Source organism: Cotesia typhae, unplaced genomic scaffold, assembly GCF_013202065.1.
Source record: "Cotesia typhae breed Kobodo isofemale line unplaced genomic scaffold, CoteBio_Ctyphae contig_33, whole genome shotgun sequence".
NCBI lineage: Eukaryota > Metazoa > Arthropoda > Insecta > Hymenoptera > Braconidae > Cotesia > Cotesia typhae.
Window position 1 is genome coordinate 2780004 of NW_027423741.1, and position 24658 is coordinate 2804661.

At 30.4% G+C, this 24658-nt stretch overlaps 1 protein-coding gene and 1 long non-coding RNA gene across 10 annotated transcripts; one reads left to right on the forward strand and one right to left on the reverse strand.

Annotated features, from left to right (window-relative positions):
- Positions 1-92: 92 nt before the first annotated feature.
- On the reverse strand, positions 93-24476 carry Sin3a (SIN3 transcription regulator family member A). 9 transcript variants are annotated; one of them, XM_074241433.1, is made up of 15 exons: positions 24310-24476; positions 17360-17397; positions 16850-17166; positions 16346-16498; positions 15663-16247; positions 15219-15476; positions 14232-15109; positions 13672-14146; positions 13303-13549; positions 12842-13207; positions 12513-12682; positions 12077-12271; positions 11696-11902; positions 1775-2125; positions 93-1380 (listed from the first exon to the last, which is right to left on the reverse strand). In XM_074241433.1, exons 3-15 carry the CDS (start codon positions 17144-17146, stop codon positions 1126-1128), a joined length of 4437 nt encoding a protein of 1478 aa, XP_074097534.1. In that variant the 5' UTR covers positions 17147-17166; positions 17360-17397; positions 24310-24476; the 3' UTR covers positions 93-1125. The 9 variants fall into 9 exon arrangements, with proteins under 9 accessions (XP_074097534.1, XP_074097528.1, XP_074097530.1 ...); XM_074241427.1 differs by having other exon boundaries at positions 11627-11902; XM_074241429.1 differs by lacking the exon at positions 24310-24476 and adding an exon at positions 20156-20294 and having other exon boundaries at positions 11627-11902.
- On the forward strand, positions 19601-23100 carry LOC141526408 (uncharacterized). The gene is made up of 3 exons (XR_012479019.1): positions 19601-20077; positions 20192-20586; positions 22646-23100. It is a non-coding gene; the product is annotated as an uncharacterized LOC141526408 (long non-coding RNA).
- Positions 24477-24658: the final 182 nt, after the last annotated feature.

Consider the following 24658-nt stretch of genomic DNA (forward strand, 5'->3'; position numbering starts at 1 on the left):
TTTTTTTTTTTTTTAACAATTCCAGATTATTCTTAACATAAATATTTTATATTAATACTAATGAAAAAATGAAAATGCTTATCACTCGTAAATCTATTTTAAAGTTATATATTATATCAAATTCAAAAATTCATAGAAATATATTGTGTACGATATACGTTTAAAATAACCTAGATCAATTTTTATTTATCAGTTAATATTATAAAAAATAAATAGAAATATATATTTTTATACAATTACACTAATAAATATATATTTCTATTTATTTATTTAATTAATTATAAATAGATGAATATTTTGTACATAATTTCGATTGATAAGTTTTAATTTTATATTAAGGCCATGACATCTTGTACTGTTTAAGTATTTCAAAGAGGTGATTGTCCTCATTTAACAATTAGATGGTCCATTAATAAAAAATAAACCAACCTTATATTTATTACTCTTTTAATTTTTAAATAACGAGATAATTTGGCTTCCGAATTATGATAATTAAAAATTAAAAAAACAAAATCACTTTGAATATAAAAAAAAAAATATATATATATATATATATAATATTAAAAAGAAAAAAAATTTACTATAGTGGAATGCAGATAAATGACAAAAAAATTAATTAGTATGATAATAAAATCGGAAATATTTTGTCATTTACATAAATTGAGCATTTAAGACCTTAATAACATTAAAAAATGTTTAAGAGATATAAGTTATTGTTATTACTAAAGACTTATACATTATTTTATTTACCAATTATCATTTAAAGGAAAGTATAGATAAATAATTTTATTATTAATCACTTAATTAATTAATCAACTATATTTTTGAAATTCCATCTGTATTGCTTTTCGAGATGTTGTAAATAATAATCAGGGGACATATTTATCAGTCAAGGCTTTTTACAACGTCTCTACAGTTTCATAAATCATATTTTACTCTTGATATCACGCTGATGAGAAGTAAATGACCAACAAGATCTTCGGAAGGAGAATGTCTGCACACACACGCACCTGTGTACTCGATAATACCAGACACTGATAGTCACAGTAGTGTTTGTGTTCATCTCAAAACAATCTGCTGGTGTTTCATTGTCACAAGAGAACAAAGAAACTAATTTCCGTAAAACTATGTCGTTTGTTCCGACGCAGACGTTTCAGAGTTCAATCGCTCAACTCTATACCGATTGTAAGGCCGATATGGAGATCGACTCTGATCATTATCAACAATCACTCGTGTTCTGTGGGGAATTAAATTTTCATATCGACCCATCATCCAGTCAATACACGACTGATGTTGTCCGTCTCCGACGTTTTTCGACACCCACTTCTGCAGCCATCCGTGAAATTTGTTGTTTAAATTCTTTGTCACGGTCAAATGAGACTGAAATGATACATTTAATGATAAGTTTTTTTTTTTTTTTTTTTTTTTTCCATTGAAAATAATAATAATAATAATAATAATAATAATAATAATAATAATAATTATTATTATTATTATTATAATCGGTGATTTTACTAATTAAAGAGCATTTGTTATTTTAAGCTAACTTTTCCGATTCAATTTGATGGTAGACTATTCAATTTTTTATTTATTAATTATGACACAGAAAAAAATTTTATTTGAATCAAGTAAATAATTTTGAAGAATTTAATCTTTTTCTCTTGCTCCAAGTTAATTTTTTTTTTGTGTGTAAATGTTCTTTAATAAATAATAACAATAATAATGCTTTTTATACAAATAAAGATTAACAATAAAAATAAATCAATAATCTCACCTCTTTCGCTCGCGTGAATGCGTTTCGTTTGTAAAGAAAGGCCTCTTTACTCACGACATAAAGCATATGATAACGATTGGGATTAAATGTACATTGAGTCTCATCCAATGCGATCATATCATCATTGTCATTTGTCCCTGTCATTCTTAATGCCGCTGACCCTTTCAATATATCATTGTCAACGTCCATCTCTTGTTCACCTTTTCCACCTTCAGAATTTTTGTCGGGGTTATTCCGTAGCTTCATTGTTCTTCCGGAGTGTTTTCTCGACTGTCTAACATTTCTAGACAGAAATACAGGCTTACGACCAGCACAATTTTTTCCTAGCGAGCTCCAACCGTTTCCTTCGACCTAAAACAATTATAATTATTCGCAATTTCTCTTTAATTATTCACATTTATTAATATTAATATCAATAACGGTAAAAAATAAAATTTCTACTTGTTTATCATAACTCGGAATAAAAAAAAAAGATGCATTAATTTAATCATGTTAATAATATTTTTTTTCAAGTAAAAAAAAATTTAACAGGCAATTCACTAGATAAAATATTCGTTCTAAATTTTATTTAAACGGAATTTCATTAAAAAATGTATTCAATTGTTCAGTAACAGCCACTGCCATGAATAACTTGCAAGATTCGTTGAAACGGATTTTTTTCTAATCAATGTGGATTTTGTAATGCATGCTTGGTGTAATAATGAAGTGAAAAAAAGCTTAGAATTGAAAGAAGCAAGTGATTATGAAAAGCGAAAATACTTTTAAACATTCCATTAGTCAACAGAAAATAAAGTAAATATAAAATTTAAATGCAGAAGAATAGTAAAATAATAATTAAACTAATATTAATCATCAGGTGAGGATTAACGTGCTCCTCATTAATCGGAAGGGTCTAGAACGAAGGTTTTAAATATCCTAAATTTTTTGAATTGCCACTTATACATCGACGTAAAAATATATATAAATTTTCTTCTTTAATAATAATTGATTTTAAAAAATAGTTCATATTTTCATCGAGACATTTTTTAGGAAAACCGCCAACTTCGTACGTAGACCCGGCCGATTTTATAATAACGTTTGATGCAATTCTTCTAATAAAATAAAGTTATTAATTAATTAATTTAAAATTATAATAATAATAATAACAATAATAATAGTAATAATAATGTACAGTATGAATAAAGTAAAAAAAAAAAAAAATATTCAATCAATCAATCGGTGTGCACCTAATTAATTATTTGTATATATCGGTGCAAGTGTTTTAAATGCACCTACTTGATAATTTAACGAGACCATGCTCCTTTCCTCGCTTTATATTATTCTTTTTAATAAAGGTTTTTAATTCAGTACAATTGATTTATAAGGCTCACTTAATTCCATTCAATCTTCGGTGGTCGATTATTTGAAAAAAATTTTTTTTTATTTATCTTGAAAACAAATAAAACTAAACTGCTTAAATTTTTTTTTTCATTATTATATTAGAAAAGAGATATATTATTATTATTAATACTATAATTATTATTAATATTAATATTATAAATAATTCATTTAAATAAATAGGCTATTGAAATTAATAATCTGAATTATTTTTAAAATCAAGGAATGCAAAGATAAAAGCAAGGATATAAATTAAATTTTAGCAAGATTTAATTGTTTAAAAAAAGTAAAGCTTCGGCAAGTTTGTCAGTTGCAAATAAAAAAAAAATAAAATTGAAAAAAAAAAAATTTGATAGCGAATTGCAGTAAAAAAAAATGAGAACGATCAAAAAGCAACATATTTAGTGGTACAAAAATGATGTTAGACGATAAATATATATTTGTTTTTTTTAAAAGCATCGTTCATGTATTTCAATATCTCTCTTCTATACAATATTGTTTATCATTTTCATTTATGTATACAGGGTGTCTCTGAAGTGGCGGGAGTAATTGTTGGGGTCGATAGAGAAAAAAATACTGAATCGAAAGTTCCTGAGCCAAAAATTTTTTTGGGCCATAGAATTTGAGTTATGAATTAAAAACGATAGCCAATCAGAAGCGCGCTATTCGAGAAATGAAAATGAGCGGGGAAGTAGAGGAGACGCGAGAGTGAGATGCTGCAATAGCAGCTTACTCGCTCACACAAAGCCGAGCATGAGAGGGGATTGTGACGCTATGAGCCGAGTACGTAAGTGTGAATGAGTGGATGTATGAGGTCGCAAGCGGACGGCTTAATGTATGAGTGTGTGTCCGTGTATCGCAGCATTATTGGAGGCGTTGTAACGCTGAATTAAAGCTAACCGGGTACTCTAAGACAGAGGAAAAATTTTAATTTTTATTTTTATTCGAAAAAAATTTAATAAAAAAAAATAAAAAGGCCCAAGATTTAACCAGACCCACAGAAACGGAGAGTAAATTTTTAATTCTCATTTATTTTGCTGGGGATTATTTTCAAATACAAAAAAAAAAAAAAGGCTAAGATTCAACTGGAATCCAAAGAGATGGATGAAAAAATTTTATTTTTTATTTTTAATCAGCAAAATTATTTTTCTTTAAAAAAGAGCCCAATCTCGACTGGAGCAAGAAAAATGATTGAAAAATTTTATTATTAATTTTCAATCAACAAAATTATTATAAAAAAATAAATGGGCCCAAGTCTCAACCGGACCCAAACAAACGGATAAAAATTTTTATTACTTACTTAATTTGCTGGAAATTATCTTTAAAAACGAAAAAATGCCCAAGACTCGATCGGATCCAAAAAAATAACAGTACAAAAATTTTTCCTTATTTTCAATCAGCAAAATTGTTTCTTTTAAAAAAGGCCCAATCTCGACTGGAGCAAAAAAATGATTAAAAAATTTTATTATTAATTTTCAATCAACAAAATTATTTAAAAAAAAATAGTCCGCAGACTCAACCGGACCCAAACAAACAGATAGATAGTTTTAATTACTTATTTATTTTGATGGGAATTATTTTAAAAACGAAGAAAATCGCCCAAGACTCGACCGGACCAAAAAAAAAAATAAATTGAAAAATTTTGTTTTCATTTTCAATCAGCCAAATTAATTTCTTTTCGAAACAAGGCCCAATCTCAAACAGACTAAGAGAAACTAATTAAAAAATTTTATTTTTTATTATTAATCAAATATTATTTAAAAAAGAAAATAAGCCACAGACTTAACCGGACTTAAACAAACGGATAGAAAATTTTTATTACTTACTTAATTTGCTGGAAATTATCTTTAAAAACGAAAAAAATGCCCAAGACTCCATCAGACCGAAAGGGAGATGAATAAAAAAATTTTACTATTCATTTTTAATCATCATAATTAACTTTTTTATAATAAAAGGCTCAATTTCGACCGGACCCAGAAAAAATGATCCAAAAATTTTATTTTTTATTGTTGATCATCAAAACTAATTAAAAAAACAAATGAGGCCCTAGACTCAACTGGACCCAAACAAACGGATAAATAATTTTTATTACTTATTTATTTTGCAGGAAATTATTTTTGAAAACGATAAAAATGCCCTAGACTCGACCAGACCCGAAATAAAATAAATTGAAAATCTTTGTTTTTCTATTTTTAATCAGCAAAATTATTTTCCTTTGAAAAAGGGCCTGATCTCGACTGGAGCAAGAAAAAATAATTGAAAAGTTTTATAATGAATTTTTAATCAACAAAATTTTTTAAAAAAGAAAATAGGCCCCAGACTTAACTGGACCCAAACAAACGGAAAGAAAACTTTTATTCCTGTTTTTTTGTTGGGAATTATTTTTCGAAACAAAAAAATTGCCCAAGACTCGACCGGACCCGAAAAAAGATAAATCGAAAAATTTTATTTCTAAATATTAATTAACTAAATTATTAAGAAAAAAAAAAAAATAGACCCAAGACGCAGCAGGACCCAAATAAACGGATAGAAATTTTTTATTACTTGATCACCAAGATTAATTTTCCTTGAAAAGAAAGGCCCAATCTCAAACAGACTTCGAATAACTGATTGAAAAATTTTATTATCAATTATTAATTAACAACATTATTCTTAAAAAAAAATTAATAGGCCCCAGACTCAATCGGACCCAAACAAACGGATCGAAAACTTTTATTTCCCATTCATTTTGCTAGGAATTATTTTTAAAAACGAAAAAATGCCCAAGACTCGACCAGAGCCAAGAATAGAAGAATGCAAAAAAATTTATTTTCTCTTTTCAATAACAAACAAAAATTTATTGAACAAAAATCAGCCTAATCTTGACAAGACGATAAAAAACTGATTGAAAAAATTTATTATCAATTATTAATTGACAAAATTATTTCAAAAAAGAAAATAGGCCCCAGACTCAACCGGACCAAAACGAACAGATAGAAAATTTTTATTACTTATTTCTTATGCTCGGAATAATTTTTGAAAACAGAAGGAATTGCCCAAGACTCAACCGGACCCAACCAAACGGATGGAAAACTTTCATTTCTCATTTATTTTGCTGGGAATTATTCTGTAAAATAATTTTTCAATTAATCGTCAGGTAAAATGTCAAAAAATAAATTAAAACAAACATTGAACTCAAGTCCCAATAATTTTGATATTTTAATTAAAATTATTTTTTAATTAATTGACAGGTAAAATGTCAAATAAGGAATTGAAAAAAAAAATCGCTCTCGAGTCCTGATAATTTTAATATTTTTATTAAAATTATTTATCAGTTAATTAACAGGTAAAATGTCAACTAATAAATTAAAAAAAAAAATTGAACTCAAGTCCGAATAATTTTGATATTTTAATTGAAATTATTTATCAGTTAATTGACAGGTAAAATGTAAAAAAATATACTAAAAAAAAAATCGCTCTCGAGTCCTGATAATTTTGATATTATTATTAAAATTATTAATCACTTAATCAACAAGCGAAATGTCAAATGATAAATTAAAAAAAAAAAAAAATTGAACTCAAGTCCGAATAATTTTGATATTTTTAATAGAATTATCTATCAGTGAATTAACAGGTAGAATGTCAAATTATAAATTAAGAAAAAATTGAACTCAAGTCCGAATAATTTTGATATTTTTATTAGAATTATCTATCAGTGAATTAACAGGTAGAGTGTCAAATTATAAATTAAGAAAAAAATTGAACTCAAGTCCGAATAATTTTGATATTTTTATTAGAATTATCTATCGGTGAATTAACAGGTAGAATGTCAAATTATAAATTAAGAAAAAAATTGAACTCAAGTCCATTGTTTGTCCGGTTGATTCTGGGCCCTATTTTTTTTTCAAAATAATTTTCTCGATTAATAATAAAAATAAAATTTTTCAATCAGTTTCTTCTAGTCCGGTTGAGATTGGGCCTTTTTTGAAGAAACATGATTTTGGTGATTGAAAATAAGGAAAAAATTCTTTTAATTATTTTTTTGGGTCCGATCGAGTCTTGGGAATTTTCTTCGTTTTTAAAAATAATTTCCACCAAATTAAGTAAGTAATAAAAATTTTTATCCGTTTGTTTGGGTCCGGTTGAGACTTGGGCCCATTTATTTTTTATAATAATTTTGTTGATTGAAAATTAATAATAAAATTTTTCAATCATTTTTTCTTGCTCCAGTCGAGATTGGGCTCTTTTTTAAAGAAAAATAATTTTGCTGATTAAAAATAAAAATAAATTTTTTCATCCATCTCTTTTGGATTCCAGTTGAATCTTAGCTTTTTTTTTTTTGTATTTGAAAATAATCCCCAGCAAAATAAATGAGAATTAAAAATTTACTCTCCGTTTCTGTGGGTCTGGTTAAATCTTGGGCCTTTTTATTTTTTTATTAAATTTTTTCGAATAAAAATAAAAATTAAAATTTTTCCTCTGTCTTAGAGTACCCGGTTAGCTTTAATTCAGCGTTACAACGCCTCCAATAATGCTGCGATACACGGACACACATCATACATTAAGCCGTCCGCTTGCGACCTCATACATCCACTCATTCACACTTACGTACTCGGCTCATAGCGTCACAATCCCCTCTCATGCTCGGCTTTGTGTGAGCGAGTAAGCTGCTATTGCAGCATCTCACTCTCGCGTCTCCTCTACTTCCCCGCTCATTTTCATTTCTCGAATAGCGCGCTTCTGATTGGCTATCGTTTTTAATTCATAACTCAAATTCTATGGCCCAAAAAAATTTTTGGCTCAGGAACTTTCGATTCAGTATTTTTTTCTCTATCGACCCCAACAATTACTCCCGCCACTTCAGAGACACCCTGTATATATATATTTATATTGATGTATATATCATTTAGTCATATACAGTTACAGTTACAAAATATATATATACTCTTATTATATATATATAGAGATTAAAATTCGTTTATATAAAGGGATTATCGTGAAAGGGTTGGGAGATGCGAATTTCTTCATTCATTCATTCGTTCATTACTTTTGTAGATACACAACATTGACATAACGTCGAAATATTACGGACGATGGACTAGTCTCGATGAAAATATGTTACAAGTGTCTTGAATGAGGTTCTGGGCATTCGGAGAAGCCTACGCGGCAATTCATACAAATTTTTTTAATAATCTCTTTTATCTTTTGCTTAAATATTTTGTTTTTGTTGCTTTTAATCTAATTTCTCGTAAGCTAATTAGAAATTATTACTTTTTATTTTATTATTTATCTTATTATTATTATCATTATTTATAATAATATTATATTTATCTATTTACACGGATAATTTTATTATTTTATTTAGTAGTAAATTTATATTCATTTGTCTCATTGCTAGGCAAGACAGCGAGTTCTTATTTGCCAATTATCCCGCACGACCTGCGGCAGGTATGCAAGACAAAAACTTTACATAACTTTGTTTTCTTTTTTTTTTCTTATTTATATATATATATATATATATATATATATATATATATATATATATATATATATATATATATATATATATATATATATATATATATATATATTTGAATCAACTGAACAAACGTTTTTGCGTTTAGATTTCACTCTAAGTAAATTCTCAACGAGTTCACATATTTTTTTACGTCACACTCAGACGGATTTAACGTGCGTTTGATGCACCAACAGAAAAAAAAGTATAGAAAAATAAATAAAAATTTTTTTTTTGTTTTCCAATCATTGTAAATACAAATGGCTCGAATTTTTAAAATTAACGACTATCATTTATGCTCTAAAAGTACAGTGGCTGTTTTAAAAACGAATTTTTTTTAGACAAATTAATAATATAACGCGAAATTTAAACATACCGATGCAATATTTTTTAAACTAATACCATCAACCATTAAATAATTTTGATTAAAGTTAAATATAAAAAAATTATTTTTTTTTTCTTGCTTCGTGTTTAAAATTACTAGTTAATTTTTCTTGTTATCGAAATGTCAATTTATCACTTGACACGGCCACTCTCGTGTCACAACTTTGTACAAATTATTAATTGACTTAACATGAAAAATTTTATAACTTATTATAAATTTACTTTGAACTTTTTATCTTTTGTTTCAGTTACTTCGTATTTGTTTAAATTTTTTAAGCTTTCAGTTAGTTGCACTTAAAAAAGTGTAAAAAAACATTGCTGAGATCTTTGAGATATTGCCATATTGTAATTCAAATAACTTTTTTTTTTCTCATTTATATTTGCTTTTAGTTTTATCTAGTCACACATTTTCGCGTAAAAAAAATATTTTCATACAGTATTAACGATGTAAAATCCACAAGACGTTTTCTTTTTTTTTTCTTGATCATTTACCATTTTTATCTAACGATATTTTAATTTATATATTATACAACAACAAACTTTTCGTAATTTAATAAATCATCCGAAGAGATTGTTTAAAATAATTAATAATAACGCTTTTAACCCGCTTATTAATAACAAAGAGTCAGACCCTAAATGGAATTAGCGCGATACGTATAAAAAAAACTATGTACATTAATATTAATTATTATCGTTTTAATTATTAATTATTAAATGTGTATATATATATATATATATATATATATATATATATATATATATATATATATATATATATATATATATATATATATATATATATGTATATAAATATCTATAAACACATATATACACAAATCCTTACGCTCAATTAATACATCTATACACACTTATATATATTTTAGTCAATATATATATGTATATTTAAATAGTAATATATTATTTGAAAGTCACAGTCAATCTCACGCGGTTGTCTCTTGCCTGGCTCGCTCATCAATAGTGAATTGTTTCCGACTCGTTACACTGACCTCTTACAACGTATCAAAGTATTTTATAATAATTATGACAAAAATAATAATAATAATAAAATATATGGAAGTAATTACATTTTTTTTTTAAATTTAACTGCACGTAAGAAAGACGCGTTGCTATTATTTAACACGCTTACCGTAAATTACTATAGACCTTATATTTAAATTTATAATGATTATTGACAATATTAATATTTACCGATCGTTGACACTGCTAACGGTAAACGTGTTAAACTTAAAAATTTATTACATCTTTCATTCACACGAGTGTTGTAGTTTTTTAAATTAACACAAGTGCAATGTGTCGAAAGACTTTGATTATCCATGCACAAAAGTAAAATATCCCGTGTGAATCCTAGTATTGCCACCTCCAATATATATTACCCTTTTTTTCATACATGCTCCATTGAAATTTAAAAACAGATTTCAATTGGCATCAGAAAGTAAACAGTAGCTTCAGAAAAAATAATAGTACATTTTTAAAAATAGAAAATAAGTAGTTTAATTAACTAAAAGAAATACTGTTTTTTTTTTTTCTTATGTTTTAGAGTACTTTTGATGTTAAAAAATTATTTAGATATGTATACAACAGTAAGATTAGTAGAACAAAAAAAAATCACCAAAATACCAGAGACAATTGTAATTGTCTTACAGTTAATCAACGACAATTTATGTGAAACTAATTTTTGTTAAATAATATATAACATTGGAAGTTATTGTTATTTTTAAGTGTGATTGTTCGCATTAAATAAAAACGTGAGAAAATAATGATACTGAAGATCTATTAAATTTGGCTGTTGATTGAAGACAATCGAATGCAATCAGCATCAATTCTTATTGCATGTGAGTTTAAAAAAAAAAAAAAAAAAAAGTAATGGTATAAAAATTATTGGTCTTTAATATTTAAATAAAAAAATTATGTATCAATATGTATGTACATAGAAAAAAGACAAAAGTAATTATAATTTAAAAAAAAAAAAAAATAAATAAAAAAAAGAGGGGCAAGAAAGCACAGGCCGGAATGCCGAGGGCTGGATTTAGATGAAATGATAAACATGAAAAATTATGACAATTTAAATATAACTGATAACTGATAACATATGACAATTACAGTTAGTACTTTTACCAGTTTTAGTTTTACTGAAAGCTGATGATTGTTAAATATTTAATCGCGATTTACAAACTAGATAATGAAATCCTTGAATAATGATTTGAAGTTACAAATTAAAAATTAATATTATTTAAAAAGTAAAATAAAATAATAAAATAAAGAAACTTTAGAACATGAAAATAAATAAAATAAACTGATAATACTGGCGGCAATGCCATTTTGAATAATAGATAATATTGTAGCAAAGTATGTGAGCGATGCGATAGTCGAAAGAATCAGATTAGAATAAATTATAAATGTTCGTTGGTAATGGTGATGGTAGGCGTTCACTTATTTTAAAACTTTTCTTTTTAAGACGAATTAAATTCTTGGTGATTACTTATTGTCGGTTGCAATTCACAATTACGGGATAAACGAACGAATGCAAGCTACAATGGCGGCAATGATTTGATGATAAGGGGTCGTGGATCCTATACCTTCTTATTAATGTCAGTGTTCTTGCGCTTTCTGCCCCTTCCCCCCCTTGCTGCCTGGTCACTACTCACAGGATGATTGGTGGTTAGCTCATTGTTCGGTGATGACGATGTTTCCTTTGGACTGGGTTGTGCCACCGGTGTCGAGAATCTGTCAAGATACGCTGACCATTTTTCAGTAGTATTCACATCCTCTCTTTCTTTCTCGTTACAACCATCAGCCGTTTCCTCGCCTTCCGTATCCAATAATTCAATAGTCATTTTACACTCTTTCTTGTACTGCAATATCAATTATATTATCATTATTTATTATTACAACACACACCTTATTTGTCTATTTATTCACTCAACATGATTAATAAATATTAATTATCCAAAGTGAATAAAAAAAAAAAAAAAAAAAAAAAAATTATTAACTTCTATTAAAGTTATCAAACTTCTATAAATACTCACAATATATATCTTGAAGCAATTTTCCTCGGCCATGGCTTTTTCAGCTCGCCTTTGATAAGCCATTTCAGCGGGCACTCGTAGGCAAGCTGTAGCACAAAGACCGCCAGCTCCGCTATTCTCCTTAGGTTGACGCTGTTCGCGTTGAAACAGATCCATACACTGTTGACATATTGTGTCAGCCACCAAATGCTGCAACTGCGCACATAAAAAAAAAAATACACATAAATTATCATCATGACAGCCTGATAATAGTGTAGTTAACCATTGCCCATACCAATCAGCCAGATGGTATGGGCAATGTCACTGAACGTCACGCGATAACTACACCATTTACTACCATAGGCATCTATTAATTTACTTTGATATCAGTCTATTTTAACGAGAACCCGCATAACTACCGTTGTAATTAAACTTTTAATTTGCTAACGACTCTTACCTGTCGTACAGCGTAGGTAACGACTTTGTCCAAGGTAAAGGCTGTGTACGCGTGGATACCAAACATTTCTCGCAGTGAATCCTCGTACACCGTACTTTCCATGTTACCGTCGAGTACATTTTTCACCATATCGAGAAAGGCTGGATAGTAATCTTCTATTTCAACCTCACCTGAAAATTAGAAGAAAAAAAAACATAAATAAATAAATGAAGCGTGACCAATGATTGAGAAAATTTATAATTAATTATATGAATTAAAAATAATCAGTACGTTTCAATTAACAGGAGTACCTATAACAAATAATGGCAGTGACATATCAGTATACTTACTCTTTGGTTTTAACCTCAATGCAACAGCAGTGCTCTCCTTTCTCTGCTGTTTATACCGGGATTCTTCTTCAGCAAGTGCTACTGCTCTATCGTACATTTTCGTCAGCCTCTCACAAAGTATCTGGTGTAACCTCAAGAATAGATACCAGCTATTACTCCCCATAAATAGCGTGTAAGCCTCCTCAGGATCAGTCGATAATGCATGAATAGGTAGCTTAAGATCTGGTTCTATTTTAATTGACGAATTTTGTGGTGACTGTGATGTTTTATTTCTTGTACCTTGAAGACCGCCAATTGGCGACGTCGACGTGGTAAGACTTTGTGAGCCGCTTCCACATGGTGTGGCATTTGTTTCTTCTTTTTCATCTGTAATCAAATCAGGTAATCATCAATATTATTTTCTTTTTAAAAGACAATAAGCATATAAATATAAAAAATAAATAAATATATATATAATTTACCATCATCGTCGCGCTCATCGTCGCTCAGCTCTTGACGTTGATGGAAAAAGAGATCAGGTATGAAATGCTTGAGAAGAATTTTAATTCGTTTCTTTTCTTCTTTGTGTATTCCAGTTTGTCTTTTTACATGATGAATCAGTAAATTTGCCGCGTCATCCAACACTGACTTGTCTTTATAGGCTAGCACCAAGTGAGGACCGCCATTATTCTGGCTTTCACCACTTGTATCATCCACTTGCTCGTGTCGCTGAAGTAAACAAAACAAAAACAAAATAAAAAATATTAACAAGGTAATTAAATATTTTAAATACTTGGTAAAATTATGTATTGAACATACATTAAAAAGTTATTTAAAAAACAAACAAGTACCTCATCATACAGAGTTTCTATTTCATTAAAAAGACTCTTAGACCTGAGAGCTTTGAGGTCGTTTTGTTTAAAATTAATGCTCTGGTGGTCCAAAGATTTTAAGTAGAATTTTTCATTTTGTTCTCGCCAGAGTTTATTAAAACCCTTTTGCGCTTCTCGCCACTCCTCTTCCTTATTTTTCAATCTTTTGAGCACTACAGGTACAGCCACAACTGGATTTTTCTTCAGTCCATCGATTATATCCGCTGCTTTGTCCCCGTATATTCGCTTGATCGCACGCTGGTGTATCGTTGGCGACAAACCACCGAGATTGTCATCGAGTTTGAATGTTTGTAAATCTTCTTGAGACAACCTACTCATCTTTTTTTTAACACCTTCTAGTACTCTTATCGTCGCTGCATTCGTCTCTATTACACCGTCAAGCTCAAATCTTTCGTCTTCACAACGATAGATTATTTCTTCGTATTGAGTTTTTCTAATAATAAATAAATAAATAAATAAAAATACAGCACTGTCAATAAAAAAATGTAAAAAAAATAAATAAATAAATAAATATTTACCTAGATGTGACGAATGTACTGTCCTCCGACCATGTTGGGAACGATACCCAGGTATCATTGAGCACTTCTTTACAAAGTTCGGTTCTACCTGTACACTTGGGTTGAATATAAGATTTAGGTAATGCACAATAGGAGGCACCTAATCGTTTACACGTCGAGTAATCAATTTCCATAGCGAGGTCACCTTGAGGACGATCCTGATGACTTCTGACAACTTTATTAGGAAGAGCCTCAATATTAACTCCACTAGTGGAATTCGACGACGTAACACCAATCGATTCCGGCAAGTGACCAAGAAAGTCTTTAAACCACCGAAAAAGTTCGGGACATTTACCGAGAAACGGTGTCACCAATAAAACCATTTCCGATTTAGAAATAACTTCATCATTAAATATCACCAAACATCTTAAAAAATTGTCATAAACTTCGGTTGATTTCAAATGTTTGCGAACTTTATCGAAGAACGCATAGTCACTGAGAGAACCATATTTTCCGGCCTCAGCGATGGTTATATCCCGAGCAGACGCCGTTAGTTTGTGTTTTTTAAGTGGAGGTGGTCCATGAGGTACATGGTGAGAATTCCCCGTCGACACAGATGTCGAAAAGGATGGACTCCTCTTCAACTGACCGGCATTATGACCGAATTTTTGACTACTATTTATATCCCTGATTCCAGTCCTATCACGTTCACGATCTCTATCACGATGATCTCTGCCATCACGATCAAGATTAACCACTGTCCCACCAACAGCATCTCCTCGATGATCCCGAGGTATATTACCCGCATTGTTGTACGAAGCCTTAGGTCCTAGCGGTTTTTTAACGATCGTACTGTGATCGTTAACCGCTGCGGTTTTATTCCCCTGGAACATAGCAGACTAAGAAAAATTAGAGTCAAATATTTATACAAATTATTTATTTATTTAATTTAATTTTTTATTTTTCAATTGATTGATGCATAAATTTTTGTCAGATAATTCAACTCACCAATGAATTCTGTTGATTCGTAGCATCAGGTAAAAATTGTCCAAACTCAGCAAGAAGATCGTCTTGATTTTCAAAGAGTTTAGCGACTTGACTGTAAACCTCTGCTTCAGTAAGATGTTTACCAGCAGGTCCAGCACCACCGCTACCACTTCCACCACCCAAGTGATTGCCATCTTTCAGGTGTCGCTGTTCTTTTTGATATGTATGTAAGATTTCCAAAAAGCGTTTATACTTATCTGGCTGGCCTTGAAATCGATGCTACGAAAAAAAATAATATAAAAAATATTTACTTTAGAACAAACATATCTACAAGCCAACACATATATAATTTATATACATCCATATTTGTTTAATGTATATATATGTACATACGTATATTATATTATTCGGTTTAGTTTGTCTTTGACGTAAAGAGTTTAAATATACTCAGTAATAGTTACTCACTTTAATCTTATTGACGTAGTTGATGGCATGATTAAATTCGACCGGTTGATTCTGTGGCGTCTGTCCACTGCCGCTATTCTGAACAGCACCGTCCTGCGCTTGACTCAGGGCTTGACTGACAATTTGCGCGTGCGCCGCGTTTATATGCGAATTATTATTAAAAGGTTGTATTGGCGGTGGGGAAGACGCCGCGTGAACAGTCAAACTATTATTTGTAACATTATTCGCCATCATGTGATGTATGTTTCCAGTTCCTTGCATTATGTGCAGGACTGACGGTGCTTTTACTGGCTGACTCGGAGGACTCGCTACTGGTGGTGAACCCACGTTAACAGTACAGTGTTGCTGCGATATAGTGGACGTATGTGTTGACGTTGGACTCGGCATGCTCACCGAAACTTGGAAAGCAAAACCTTGTTCGTTTGAATGAACCTCTATCTTGTAACCCGGCGGTAAAAATGTATTGAATCCGACTATTAACTCCGGATGTCCTTTAAATAAGTTACTGACTCTTGATATAACTCCTGGTGTATCTATGCTCTGGGATTTGAATTCTTTCATAATATCCAGAAAGTCATTGTAAACCTAAATAGTCAACATAACAGTAAAAAGAAAAATTAAATAAATAACATCATTTTTAATCTACTTTAGTTTCATAGAGTTAAACTCAATAATTCAATTACCTGAGGTTGGTCGCTGAATTTGTATTTAACTTGATCTAAATACGAGAGAGCATCCTCGACTTTCAGCCTTTGAAATGCTTGTTGTTGAGATCCACCTCCAACACCACCACCAGGAGGTGTAGGCGGCAATGGTGCTCCACTCGTAGAATGCACCTGTGACATTAAAAATAAAGAGTGAATAAAAATATATTATTATAACATAAACGCCTGAGCAATTATACAAAAGTTTATGTGTTGAAAAACAATAGCCAAGTCCTTCACCCAGACCAGTATTGCTGTGCAGTATCTCAGTAGTGATATTGCTACTACTACACGTGGTACTCAAGCTACTAGTCTGAGAAAGATTTGGATGTTTCACAGATTTTTTTTTTTTTTTAATTCATCTAATACTTTTATAAACTTGATATTTTAATCAAACTGACATTCACAAACTATAAAATCCCCATAGATAATGCAATATAAACGAATTACCGATAAGAACAACAACTAAAGATTGCACGTTACCTTGACGGGCGATGGACTCGCTTGGGGCACAACAATAGCCCCAGAATATGGCTGTTGCGTTTGGGTAGTTCCAAACTGTATGCTGCCTGGCATGTCTTTAGACGTAATAGGTCTTACAGCTTGACCAGAATTAATTCCAACACCTATTCCAGTTGTTGAGTGATACTCCAAATTAACACTACCACCACCACCTCCTAATCCACCTACGTTTAAACCTCCACCTCCTCCCAATGTAGAATGCTTTAGTGTTGCTCCTGCTGTCGTTGCTACTTCGTCCACCCCACGAGCTCGTTTCATTTCAAATTACATTGGAAATTCTACAGACAAGATCAAGAAAATAAATTAGAGTATGCAGTATGAAACAATAAAATCGTTTATAAAAATATATTTAATAGAAAGAGAAAAAAAAAAAAAAAAAAAAAAAAAAAACACACAATAAAAACTTGTCTGGCAACGAGGAGAAAGTATAGAAAGTATTTTAGTGTCAAAAATTAATAACGAGATACTTACCTATCAGATGAAGGTACAATCGGATGAATCAACTAGCTCTGAAACATATTTAAAGAAAAATTAAATTAGTTTTTATATCAATTACTCGATTAAATTAATGTTCAAAAATAAATATAGATAATTTAAACAGTCAAGCCACGCAGACATAAATTCAATACACAAAACAATTATCCCTAAATTATATATCTAATTATTGTTCACAAACAACCAAATAATTTACCAATTTCCATCTGGAAGCACGCCAACGAACTCCCTCAGAAAATCACGCAAATTTATTTATTTATTTTTTTTTAATTTCAATCGTTCAAAGTGATTTTTTTTTATTTTAATTTATTTATTCATAGAGTTTTATTGCAACAATTCTATCTCACTCACAGCTGAATGACACGGCGGCCACCAGGAGTTTAAGACGATGAGTATGTCATCAGAGTCAGTGCTCCGGGTGGTGAGTAAGAATAAACGCGTACACACAGACAATCTAGGAGTAAATTTGCCGGCAAAAGAAAAGCGGGCGATCACACACGAGGAAACTTTAACGTCTCACGAATACATAAAATTCATACATATATGTATACATATATTTATATAAATATATACATATACATACGCACAATCGTGGAGAACAAGGCAAAGCAGACACGAGATAGATATTGAGAGGGGCCGCCCTTGTTAGTATTAGTGTTGCTGCTGCTGCTGCTGCTGCTTCTGCTATTCTGCGCCGTGTTGACGATGTACAAGTCGTGTACCAGTAGTAGTAGGTAGGTTTCTGCGCGCAAAGAGACGCGTAAAAATTCTCCAAGCACACAGTGGTGGTAGTTTATGAGCGCACGAGATAAAGTTTTGAATAAAAAAAAAACTAAAATAAAAAAATTTATCAAAACAATTAAAATATTTGTAGTATTTATTGTAATCTAAATAATAAAAGTTATTATTTTTTGTTCACCGTGATGCCACACGCGTTGAACGTTTTCCGGCCGTCAACGTTACGCAATATATTCTTCGTAAATACATAACACACTACACACATTTAACGCGCGGTAGCAGCCGTTATATACACTATTTTTCTATTTTTTTATGTAGTTGGTGTAGTGCTCCAGTGAAAATAACTACATACCACGAGGAAGACAATCTTGCTTGGCTTGTAGTTAATTACTGACTCGACAAGGTTGAGGTGTGGGTCCCTTGACGACCAGCAGGAAGCTCTACCAACTACCGACTCCTGGATCAACACTTTTTTTTTTTTTTTTTTTTTTTTTTTTTTTTTTTTTATCCCAAAACTCCAGAGGAGACTCAGAACCCTCACACGTAACACATTTACTCGTCTGATCCAACAGTGGGACTAAAACGCTTGTCGTTTTAAAAAATAACCGCGTAACTGCTGGTTGCTGCTGGCAATTTATTATGATTATGAGGATAATGATGATGATGATGATGATGATGATGATAACGACAAGCTGATTAAAAAACGTTGGTTTGTTCTTTACTGCAGTAACTACTTTTTAAAAATGTATTAACGTGTCTTTTTTTTATAAAGACACACCAAATAATAAATTAGACGTCGTGATACGTAGACAGGCCGGTCCAGCATACATGTACACACACCAGCAGTTCACACACATTCACACGCTAAAAAAACCAACTAAACAGAGAATAACTATACTCTTTTGCATTTTAACTTTGCGGCGTACACATAAACGTTATCTCCACGTGAATACCAGTGTCCTAAACCCATCACGTCCATTTTTTACCACAATTTGCCTTACTTTGTTGTCTTATTAAATAATATTTATTCTTCTCAGCTGTTCAGCAACAGTTTTAGTTGTTTACTCAACAGTCTGGATCTTCAGTTTATTTAGATCCAAATACTCCAGTGTGAAAAATAATTAGCAAATTAATTTTTTATACGTATAAGTCTATTTGCACGCTCGGAGTACCAAAGGCAAACTATTGGATTTTGTATGGCAAACAAGGAACTGACTGGTCGTGTATAGCGAGACGTCGCCCAGGAGGGGGACAACCCCAGGAACGTACCGAGAGACGCCGTCGTGGCCGGGCTCTCGGCGCTACCAACCGTATCTTTATTCTTTGTCATTCTTATGATGTAATGACCAATTTATTTTCATACCTGCGCGACAAAAAATACTATTAATCAACAATCATACTTGTGTTTTGTTTATTTTAACCTAAAAATAATAAAAACAGCCATGCAATTATTTTTATATTTATTTTAAAACACACACCTGTCAACGAGGTCATTCCACTCTAAAATTCGGAGGGAATCCCTCGATGATTTTTCAAATCATCCCAGGTATTTTCTGTTTAAAATACTTACAATCATAATAAATTAATTTTATGGATAATTGAGTACAAAAAAAAATGTATAAAATATACGTGCTGGAAAATAATAAAATTCACCAGCTCTGTTCTGGTGATTGCTGTGGAGATCCGCTGAAATTTGCGCGGCATCGGTGAGTTTTTGAAGAAATAAAATAAAAAAAGGCATCTCCAGTCATATGCGCGAGCATTTGTTGGCAGCAGTAGACACAAATGTTACCCTGGTTTTAATTATTTTATAATTTTTTTTTCTTTCGTTACTGTACTTGACTTCTCGTTACTCTTCTTTCTACGTACACACAAAAGTATTATACGGATGCAGATAAATAAAAAAAAAAGAAGAAAAAAAAAACAGTGAGGTGATGCAGTACAGGTAGACAAGACGTAAGTATAGATATAGATATAATAATAATAATAATAATTATATTAAAAGTTAAGCAGTATGTATTGTAATATACCAACCAATAAAATAATATTTACGGCCCTGAAAAATTGTAGGTACGAAGCCGCCAAGAGGCGCGCGCAGTCAACAAAATATCCAAGCCGTTTCTTCCTTCCTCCGGCCGACATGTTAGCGCGGCCAACAGCTGTTCCGTGTACCGAGCAAACTCCCCATTGTCAATCTGGGTCATGGAAACTGCGCAAAACCGCATTTTGGTCGTAAGTCGCACAAAACGCGTGTTCTTAAAACTCCGGACTAAAACCGTGATTGTGAGACACTCGGCCCACTAAATAAATAACCAATTAATAAATAATTACGCGATAAACTGGTCAGTTAGTTATTAATATAAAATATTATATTTTATTTTAAAATAAAAAACAAAGATTCGGATCCTGTTGGTTGTTCTTGGGTTATTGCGTTTGTCGTTCCATACGCCAGCTTATTTTCATCGGTAGTTGCATTAGTACATTAAATATACACATAAGTAGTGGTGGTAGTGATACGTATACGTTTCACGGACAAGCTGCGCGGTCGTAGCGTATCTGTCGTTAAACGCTACTGGCTGGTTCCTCAGAGAAATCCAATTTCATTGGCTGAGACGATCAAGAAACAAAGATGGAGTATCGCTACCACTACTTGTTTAATTTTTTACTAGCAAATTTACAAATTTCCCTTCTCTTCTCTTTTATTCTTTTCCATTACATTTCATTCTATTCCCTACATCCTACATTACATTACATATAATATGACATGTATATATTAAACTACTACCACAATAACTATTTAAACCTAACCCTGTACTGGAGATCCAACTCCCAATATTTATTCTCTCCTTCTCTTGGAATCAGAATTTCTCGCTGCGCGTACCATGACACTCCATAGTCATACACCATTACCAGTAACATTAAATCCAAGTATTAAATATTACATACATACATCCATACACATAAATGTTAACGCTAGAGACTGCGCCCCTCTCAAAGTAAACCTTTTACTCGCTACAGCTCACCAAAACGCCCGTCTGTCTGTACATTCGACTGTTGTGCGCTTATCACTGCCAAAGTACTCGTTATTTCGCGTATGTACATTTGCGCGATCGACTTAGTGTCTATCAGCGAAGAATATATCCGAATAGTAAAAAAAAATAAAAAAAAAAAATAAAAAAACGGAGTACTTTCAATTTTAAATTAAATTTTTTCATTTCTTCTTTACTCAAATTTATTTTATACTCCATAACAATAGTAATAATAATAATAATATTTAACGTATACGCCTACTTAAAAAACTAAATTCAACTTGTTCGGTCATCCCTACCTACATACTCTCATTAAATTCTTTGTCCTCGTCTCTCTTCTTCCATTTTACTTGAAATTTAACTCCTACTCCTTTCTACCTCACCTACCGTCACCGTCACCATCATCATCATCATCATCATCATTTTATTTTATTTATTTATTTCTTCTTTCATTCTCCGTCTCTCTATTTTATTTCTTCAATTTCAATTTGAATTTGAAGATCATTGCTGTTATATTATATTTTTTCGCGAATGATCACGGTGTGTTTATAACGCGGTGCCACAGAGAAGACTATTAAGACGATAAATATTAATTGACGTTTCGCTATTTTATTGTATTTGATATTATAATGTACTTGTATATGTATAATATTAGTGAGCTTGCTCTTGGGAAAATTATTAAAAGGGAACGGGCCAGCCGCGTAGTCGGTCGATCGAGCCGTGTTGTGTACGTACTATATATACATGTAATATGCTATGTATGTATATTATGTATATATATATATAAATATAAAGAGGAACGTTGGAAAGTGAATAGTTTGGTGCATGAAATCTAACGTAAAATGGTTATACACAGATGAAAGGTGGAATAAATATTTCTTCCTATATGTACATGTTAATGTATGTATATAAATATATATATGAAATTAATATGATAGTGGTATGCCTCGTATTGGGCGGGACTACTCATCGATGAAGAGTTTTATCTGCTTATCGGTGCACTTCTCAGTGCGGGTGAAAGCGGAACTGATCTCTTGCTTTGATAAATAGATATATTTATTTTTAAATATTTAAACTCCAAATTGTCAATCAATATTAATTTATGATTGCATTGAAAAAAATTTTATTTTTTAGTTTACTATAAAATTCGGATAACTTTGCTATTGATAAACCATGTTAAAATTTAACAATCAGCTTAGCTTGAATCTTTTCAGTCTTTCAGTGCATGAAAATAAAGTTAGCCGACATTTCAAAATTTTCAGAAATTTATTTTTTAAAAAATTTCATTTAAAAAATTTAAAATAAAATTGTCACATGTTAAAAACTTGAAAAACTATAAGTGCAATTTTTTAGTTGTAGTTTAATTAATAAAAAAAAAATCAAAAATTTATAAACGACTGCTAACTTCAGTTTCATTGCAGTGCTTTCAAGTGTACACTTAATATTTTTGTTTTATTTTAGCAAACATAATCCGGCTGTCTGTATATTTTTTTAGCAAATATGAGGCTCTAATTATCTGGAAGTTTAACTAATCCTGCCTCTTGATATGCTGATAATCAACGCCACCATACAGTTGACTGCATCACCACTCTAAAAATCAAAGAAAAATTTACCAATAACCTTTTATTTTTCTTTTTTTTTTTTCTACTCGCATTGATAGCATCAGAATATCACTAAAAAATAAACAAGTAAATATAAAAAATAATATGATAGTTAATTAAATACTGTAAAGTTGATTTAAAATTTATAGATCAATGACTTTGTACATAAGTTATATCTAACCTCAACTATTTTATCAAATATAATTACACTTTAGTTAACAGTTTAATAGAAAATTTTTTGCCAATTTTATTGCTTTATGTGTCGTGCAGTTAATGGCAATAAAAAAAAATTATTATCTGATATTCTGTGTGGAAAAAATATAAATAAATAAATAAACATTGAAACATATGACTTATTTTTTCTTTGCCGACTGCCAGCAACAATAATTCAACTCACTTTGTTTTAATGTCTGAATTTTTCACCAACTAATTAATTTTAACAACAAAAATTATATTTGATTAATTATGAATAAAATATTGAATGAAATAAAAATAAAAAGATTAACTCATCTATTGTAAATATGTAGATGTAATTATATTTGCACTATATTTTTAGTCCAAAAGGATGAATCATACAGACAATGTAACCAAACGTTTAAATAATTAAATAAAACTATTTAAAATAAAATTTTGCAAAATTATTTAATTATGTCATCCGATAAATATATTTTTAAAAATGACACTGAAGTTAACAGACGTCTGAAAATTTTTGATTTTTTTTATTAATTAAATTCCAACTAAAAAGATATTTATAAAAAATTGCACTTATAATTTTTCAAGTTTTTTACAGATGAAATTTTTTTTTTTAATTGTTTAATTGAAATTTTTTTCAATAAAAAATTTTGAAATGTCGGCTAACAATTTTCATTTTTAAAAATAAACAATTATTTACTATAGCACTGGTAATTAGAGTGTGTTTAAAATAAAATAATTAAAAATCTTGAGCCTCATGAGTAAATGCGTCACGAGTACTCTCAAGACGAAAAGCGTCGTCGCCAAGGAGAGCCAAACGACGCGGGGAAGCCTCTCGACTGGTTTCACGAGCATACCACAATCCCTTTTGACAGTCTGTTAACTATTTTTGGTTGCCCCGATGGATACAACATAACAAGTGTACATATTGCATTGGATTATCACCGTCTCAATTATTATTATCATCATTATTATTATTTATATTTTTGCATCCTTTTTTTTTTTCATTTTCATTTGCCTACGCTTCATTACAATCGCACATTTAATTCCAACAAAACACAATCTCGGAGCTTCGCCTCGTCATCTTTTTTTAAATACTTAAATTCCACCAGGTACATCACCAATCACGTTTTTTTATTATTTTCTCACACCAATCTATAGTCCAGATCAACAGAAATTAAAACTTGATAATTGTTTTACTAAAATAAACATAAATAATAGGTAATAAAAACGATGACTAAGTACTTAAACTTTCGCAGAGCAGAGAGTAGACATAGAGCACACATTTTTTTTTAGTTCAGTTGTTAGATTTGAGGTTTGCTTTCGATGGTTTATTATTATATATTTTTATTTTTTTTTCACTTACCTGATGATAACCTCTTGAACTTAACTTTAAACTCGTCGGCAAAAATATTTAATTCACGCAATTCAGATATTAATTTACTTAGCAAGAATTTAAATGTACTCAAAGTTGATAAAAATTTACAGTCCTTGTTCAACAATAAATCTTGACACATCTTACAAACAGAAAGTGAGACCTGTTCATGCAGGTGACCGATTGTGAACTGTCGGGACAATTACGAATGAGGTTGAGTCCAAATTCAGTTGTGGGTAGGTAAGCATCATCATGTGCTCGAGTCTTAGTACACACTCACCAATCAACCTCACGTACCTAAAATATATTACGTATTTTTATTTAATAAAATTGTTTTTTT